The sequence below is a fragment of the Aquarana catesbeiana genome, linkage group LG01 (assembly GCF_042186555.1).
Source record: "Aquarana catesbeiana isolate 2022-GZ linkage group LG01, ASM4218655v1, whole genome shotgun sequence".
Lineage (NCBI taxonomy): Eukaryota > Metazoa > Chordata > Amphibia > Anura > Ranidae > Aquarana > Aquarana catesbeiana.
In genome coordinates, this window is record NC_133324.1 from 193,757,985 (window position 1) to 193,765,653 (window position 7,669).

Sequence of the window (7,669 nt, forward strand, 5' to 3'; positions counted from 1 at the left end):
ATGTACCCAACCTCCCCACCACCACCTGCCAAGAAAACACAATGGTTCTGCGAGAGAGATTCCCCCTGTCTGTCTGTGGTTGCAGAAAAGAAATTTGCTCTGTGTATGGACGGCCTAATCATTGCTGATGACACAAAAAAAGCCAAAGGAAATCCTGGGGACTACAGATGCAGAACAGAGGAGGGGTCATTTTACAAATATGCTACCAATTCACATTTAAAAGGATACTCACTTTCTTCAGTGGGAAGGACTTGGAGGGAATATATCCATTCAATGATCTCATCCTTGTCCAACACATGTAACGAATCCAACATGTCCAGCCCAGACAGTGCAAAAAATGCAATAGTTAACCTAGAGACAAACAAGGCACATTTTACAAGTATGCATACATTTCTGCTATAACCCTGACTGCGCTAGCGCTCTAGCTGTTTTTTCCATGACATAAAAAATATACTCACTTGAAAAACATACAGCACATCCAGCTAACCAATACACTATGGGGCCAACATTCAGAATGTACAGTGGGGCAAAAAAGTATTTAGTCAGCCACCAATTGTGCAAGTTCTCCCACTTAAAAAGATGAGATGCCTGTAATTGTCATCATAGGTATACCTCAACTATGAGAGACAAAATGTGGAAACAAATCCAGACAATCATATTGTCTGATTTTTGAAAGAATTTATTTGCAAATTATGGTGGAAAATAAGTATTTGGTCACCTACAAACAAGCAAGATTTCTGGATCTCACAGACCTGTATCTTCTTCTTTAAGAGGCTCCTCTGTCCTCCACTCATTACCTGTATTCATGGCACCTGTTTGAACTTGTTCAGTATAAAAGACACCTGTCCACAGCCTCAAACAGTCACACTCCAAACTCCACTATGGTGAAGACCAAAGAGCTGTTGAAGGACACCAGAAACAAAATTGTAGACCTGTACCAGGCTGGGAAGACTGAATCTGCAATAGGCAAGCAGCTTGGTGTGAAGAAATCAACTGTGGGAGCAATAATTAGAAAATGGAAGACATACAAGACCACTGATAATCTCCCTCGATCTGGGGCTCCACACAAGATCTCACCCTGTGGGGTCAAAATGATCACAAGAACGGTGAGCAAAAATCCCAGAACCACACGGGGGGGCCTACTAAATGACCTGCAGAGAGCTGGGACCAACGTAACAAAGGCTACCATCAGTAACACACTACGCCGCCAGGGACTCAGATCCTGCAGTGCCAGACGTGTCCCCCTGCTTAAGCCAGTACATGTCTGGGCCCGTCTGAGGTTTGCTAGAGAGCATTTGGACGATCCAGAAGAGGATTGGGAGAATGTCATATGGTCAGATGAAACCAAAGTAGAACTGTTTGGTAGAAACACAACTCATCGTGTTTGGAGGAGAGAGAATGCTGAGTTGCAACCAAAGAACACCATACCTACTGTGAAGCATGGGGGTGGCAACATGTTTTGGGGCTGTTTCTCTGCAAAGGGAACAGGACGACTGATCCGTGTACATGAAAGAAAGAATGGGGCCATGTATCGTGAGATTTTGAGTGCAAACCTCCTCCTATCAGCAAGGGCATTGAAGATGAAACGTGGGTCTTTCAGCATGACAATGATCCCAAACACACCACCCGGGCAACGAAGGAGTGGCTTCTCCAGATCTAAACCCCATAGAAAACCTTTGGGAGGGAGTTGAAAGTCCGTGTTGCCCAGCGACAGCCCCAAAACATCACTGCTCTAGAGGAGATCTGCATCTAGGAATGGGCCAATAAACCAGCAACAGTGTGTGACAACCTTGTGAAGACTTACAGAAAACGTTTGACCTCTGTCATTGCCAACAAAGGATATATAACAAAGTTATGAGATGAACTTTTGATATTGACCCAATACTTAATTTTCCACCATAATTTGCAAACAAACTCTTTCAAAAATCAGACAGACAATGTGATTGTCTGGATTGGTTTCCAGATTTTGTCTTTCACAGTTGAGGTATACCTATGATGACAATTACAGGCCTCTCTCATCTTTTTAAGTGGGAGAACCTGCACAATTGGTGGTTGACTAAATACTTTTTGGCCCCACTGTACATTCTGTGCAGATTTCCCTGTGGGTTTAGTTGAGTGTGGACATATATCGGCTAGTGTATCTAGGTTCCACTAGGGGCTAGTGTGTTATATGCCCTTTGTATTTACAAAGTTGATCACTGCCCCGTTTTAGGAACAAGTTCTGGGGGTCCTTGATAGGTTGGCTTAGAGCCATCTTTAAATAAGGAAGGGGGTGTTTGTACTGGGTAGGGTGGGTATAGCCCCCTGTGGGGATTGTGTCCCCCACCCCTTGGTTTGTTCTACGAGGGGTGGTGCATCATTTTCCCATACAGGGTTTGGCACTTAAGGGTTGTTTTAGAGGGAAGGAATAGAATTTGGATATGTGGGGGTCATGGGGTTTGTGCTAGAGATGTTTTGTATAGCTTTTGATGCAATAAATTATGTAGTTAACTCTATAGGGTGTGCAGAATCCTTTGTTTTTTTTATCCTTGTCTATTACATTGTGATGACCCCCCACCCCCCTATTTGTATAGGGCAAATACTACACACAGTTATTAGGTGGGATTCCCATTTTTTCTGATTTTTGTATATAACGGGAAGATGCCTACAGCTACAGGCATTACCAAAAGTATAATATTTTAGAGCCAGCGGTCAGCTCTATTGTAAAAGCAATCCCAGCGGCTAACTAGCCACTGGACTGCTTTTACAAGCAGTGGGAGGAGACGTCCCCCGGCCCCCTCCCACCACCTTTGGTGGCTTGCTCAGGCTCATCCATTCTACCGGGAAACCTGAGCGTCCGCCGGCTGGTAGGAAAGCCAAACAACCCAAGATTGGCTTTCATTGGCTCTCCGCTGTGGTAACCCGGAGGTGATGACCTGACGTCACTTTCGGTTTACACGGATGTCAATGGCAGCATTTTTAAAAGTCAAAAGTATTTGAAAACACTGATCTTGGTGTGATCAAATGTTTTTAACCCCTTCCCGCCGACCGTACGCAGATATGCGTACTCGGCTTTCCGGGGTTATACCGGGATGATGCCCGCAGCTGCGGGCATCATCCCGGTACCGTTGTTTACAGCAGGCGATCGGCTACCCGCGTATAACAACCGATGCGGCTAAAAGCCGCTCGGCTGTTATACCGGAGGAGCGGGAGGGGACATCCCCCCCCCTCCCGCCGCTGTTACCGGGCCTCCCGTGCGATCGGGAGGCCCGGTGTCCGTTCGGCTGCCTTCGGCGGCTGGGGGCGGACTGGAACGAAGCTGCGAGCGGCTTCGTTCCAGCCTTCTTGTTGTAAACGCGGAAGCGACGTCATGACGTCACTTCCCGTTTACTCGGCTGCCAATGGCGCCGAATTTAAAAAAGTACACAGTATTCAGAATCGCCGTTTTCGGCGATCTGAATACTTTGAAGTGTAAAGGAGGGATGGGGGGTCTTTTAGACCCCCCATACCTCCATAAAGAGTACCTGTCACCACATATTACTGTCACAAGGGATGTTTACATTGCTTGTGACAGCAATAAAAGTAAAAAAAAAAAAAAAAAAAAAAAAATTTTAAACACAATTTATAAAGTACAAAAATAAATAAAAAAAAAAAAAAATTTTTTTTAAAGTGCCCCTGGCCCCGTGAGCTCGCGCAGCGAAGAAAACGCATACGGAAGTCGCGCCCGCATATGTAAACGGTGTTCAAACCACACATGTGAGGTATTGCCGCGATCGTCAGAGCGAGAGCAATAATTCTAGCCCTAGACCTCCTCTGTAGCTCAAACCTGGTAACCGTAAAAAATTTTTAAAGCGTCGCCTATGGAAATTCAAAGGTACCGTAGTTCGTCGCCATTCCACGAGTGCGTGCAATTATAAAGGGTGACATGTTTGGTATCTATTTACTCGGCGTAACATCATCTTTCACATTATACAAAAAAATTGGGGTAACTTTACTGTTTGGATTTTTTAAAATTCATGAAAGTGTCACTTTTCCAAAAATTTGTGTTTAAAACACCGCTGCACAAATACCGTGTGATAAAAAATATTGCAACAATCGCCATTTTATTCTCTAGATTCTCTGCTAAAAAATATATATATAATGTTTGGGGGTTCTAAGTAATTTTCTAGCAAAAAATACGGATTTTAACTTGTAAACACCAAATTTCAAAAATAGGCTTAGTCATGAAAGGGTTAAGGGCAGAGGAGGAATTTGGAGTTTTATAGACCCAGATCTCTCCATGAAGAGGACCTGTCACATGCCTATTGCTGTCACAAGGATGTTTACATTCCTGGTGACAGCATTAAAAGCAATACAATTTTTTTTTTTTTAAAAAAGCAACAGTGTAAAACAATTAAAAAATAATTTAAAAAAATAAAGTAATAATTTTTTATATTTTACAAACAAACAGGTTAAGTATTGTGGTTTTTTTACATTAACATTCAAAAAAAGTATTTTTCCCCCCCAAAAAAAATTGCATTTGAAAAACTGCTGCGCAAATACCATGTGACATAAAAAAAACCCCACCAATTTATTCTCTAGGGCCTCAGCTTTAAAAAATATATGTTTGGGGGTCTAAGCAATTTTCTAGCAAGAAATATTGATTTTTACAGATTGTAAGCTCTAACGAGCAGGACCCTCTGATTCTTGTATTGACTCCTGTATTGTATTGTACTTGTCTGCCCTAATGTTGTAAAGAGCTGTGTAAACTGTCGGTGCTATATAAATCCTGTATAATAATAATAATAATAGTTACATGTAAACAAAAAAGTTCCAGAAAAGGCCTGCTCTGGAAGTGGTCAAAGAGGAGTTTCATCCCCCACCTCTAAAAATTAAAAGTCAGCAGCTACAAATATTGCAGCTGCTGACTTTTACTATTAGGCAACTTACCTGTCGAGGCATTCAGCGGCGTCTTCACTCGAGCCAATTCTTGAATCGGCTCACAGGTGCTGGCGCCCCTATCTTGACTAAGGGAAACCAGAGGTGGGGGACTTGAATCACATGACTTGACTCAAGTCAGACTTGAGTCACCTGTTTGAGGACTTGCGACTTGCTTGACAACATTAAAAAAATGACTCAACCTGACTTTGACTTGTCACTAATAGCTTGCAACTTGACTTTTTGACTTTGACTATTTGACTTGCAATGACTTGGCACCCCCCCCCCCCCCCCCCCCCGAAAATATTACCCACACACTCCGCCCACCACCGCCTCTGAGTCAATCAGCATTTGCCAAATGCCATTGGAGCTGTTCAGGGTAGCGGTAAGAGTTATGTCAGTCCCTGCATCAAGCGCACCTGTTGAACGTGTGTTCAGCCATGGTGGGGTGATAATGCGACCCCATCGCTCACAACTGAGCGAGAAAGTACTTTCCAATTTAATTTTTTGCAAATGCAATGCATTTGAAGTGGCTATTCTCATCACCATTCAAGTGCCCAGATGTTGGCATTGTGTCAAGTTCAAACTTTGAGCTTAGTTAGTTTCCCCCTCAGCAAGGACTACATTTTTTCAGGATTGTTGGCCATTTAATTGCTGAGTGTTCTGCTCCTTGTCTGCTGTTTGGGCATTCAAAGTGATTCTTTAATATGCCAAGAAAAAAAAGCACTAAGCAGTTTTGTTAATGTTGAAAATAAAACAAAACCTTTCCTGAAAACTGACTTTTAACTCATTTAAAAGGTGGAAATGGGGTAGATCAGTATTTTAACTTAATTTGTGACTTGACCAAAATAAATGACTTGACTTGCTTGACTTCTAGCAGGGACTCGACTTGACTTGCTTGCTTTTCGCCACAGTAACTTGGGACTTACTTGTGACTTGCCCATATGTGACTTACTCCCATGTGTGAGGGAAACTGGCAGCCGGTTTTCTAACACGCTGCACTCTGTGAATGGGCCGCCTGCAAGGGGGCCTTTTGGGTAGAGCGCAGTTTTAAAGCAGAATGTCAGGCAAAAAGCGAAGTCAAGCTGATTTGATTCCTTCCCCCTATGCTAGGATGGTGTCCTTTGCTCAGCCTCCTGGGATAAGTCACATGTTCCAGGAACTTGTGCAGTGGGGAGCTGGATGCTCACCCTGCCCTGGGCAGCTGCTCCACACAAAACTGCAGCAGTTTAGTGTCTGTTCTTGATGCAGCAGGTTGTAACCTGAAATAGGTTTCACCACATAACACAGCTCCCCTGTGTGATGCATTGTGCTGCTGTACAATTACATGCGATCCTGTCCTGTATGACGCATGTGTGTGTTTTATTGCAGATCACTGGACCGCACCTCTGAGGGGTACTGCTGTGTGAATAGGACATACAGAAAACAATGGTTTAATGTGCATCCTAGCGACGACCTACGTTCATCCATTGCAGTACAAGGCAGGTCATCACACTATATGTGAGCAGGGTCTCAGTGTCCCTTCAGACTGCCCTGTAGCCAGGGCTGGTGCAAGGATTTTTGATACCCTAGGAAAAACCTCATTTTGCCACAACCCTTGGCTCCACCCACTTTGCCCTGTCCATGTATACCCCACCTTTTTAATAAAGCGCCCATCAACTGCAGCCTCACCAGCGCCCATCAAATGCAGCCTCACCAGCGCCCATCAAATGCAGCCTCACCAGCGCCCATCAAATGCAGCCTCACCAGCGCCCATTAATGAATGTTTGCTTGCTTCCATTCATTTGAGACACAGACACAGTCATTCGCCGCCTCTGACACTATGTGCGAACGGAGCAGCGGCTGCCTGCTGATGCTGAAACTTAGTTGCTTGCTGCAGAGAGAAGAGAGTAGGAACACCAGTGGCCGGGCGCCCTAGGTAGCTGCCTAGTGGTAGCACCAGCCCTGCCTGTAGCCTGATCCTGGAGGGTGACCCCATAGAACCCTGAAGGAGAGGAGCCACCCTGAGACAGGAGAGTGGGGCTGCCCTCCACTTCATCAATAAAAAGCTGTACTATCACATTACGGATAGATATTCCGAGTCTTCTCACACAAATAAGCCCCACCAGTCGGCCCTGTACAGACAGCACTGTATACAAACCAGCCTGGCAGCTACAATGCTCCCCATTACCTGCTGGTCTCCAGGGAGGCACACTGCTCGGGGAGAGCCTGCAGGCTCCGCTTGAAATAGCGCACATGTCGATCCGGCAGGAAAAGTAACCGCTCCCCGAGCAACTCATCTTCCTCCTCCGCCATCTCCCCTCCTGCCTTGTCCCTCAGCACTTCCGGGACAGGCGGAAATCACACTCAGCGCCATAGAAACCATCCGGCCGGCGTCTGTCACATGACGAGCAGTAACTAAGGAGGAGGAAGTCTGTGTGATCCCAGCGAAGCCTGTCTCTTCTATACTCCTCTCCGCTCGGTGTGCCAATGGAAGCGGGTTACTATGCCTGACACTGGGATACAGCATGAGGGGATGCTGTATATACAGAGCAGGAGCTGTGTGCTGGTCTATGAAGACTGCTGATGGTTCCTCCTTTTTATTCCTGTGTCATGGCTTCGCTGGCCACTCACTAGCTGAGTCTTGTATACCACATAGCAGCTTAGTGGGGGGTTATTTTATGTTATTTCATTCCTCACAGAACAGTTGCATGACTGCATGCACAAAAAAAAAAAAAAATTATATATGCGCAGCGCTAAAAAAAAAATATATACACATTCATAAGGCCCCTTT

At 45.0% G+C, this 7,669-nt stretch overlaps 1 protein-coding gene across 1 annotated transcript in view; it reads right to left on the reverse strand.

Annotated features, from left to right (window-relative positions):
- The window catches only part of PGGT1B (protein geranylgeranyltransferase type I subunit beta), an 85,087-nt gene extending 77,837 nt beyond the window's left edge, over positions 1 to 7,250 (reverse strand). The window contains exons 1-2 of the mRNA XM_073624639.1: positions 7,067 to 7,250; positions 233 to 351 (exon numbers count right to left, since the gene is read on the reverse strand). Of these exons, the coding sequence (XP_073480740.1) occupies positions 233 to 351; positions 7,067 to 7,191 (244 nt within the window). The 5' untranslated portion in view covers positions 7,192 to 7,250. The remainder of the gene's footprint in view (positions 1 to 232; positions 352 to 7,066) is intronic.
- Between the last annotated feature and the right edge of the window lie 419 nt (positions 7,251 to 7,669).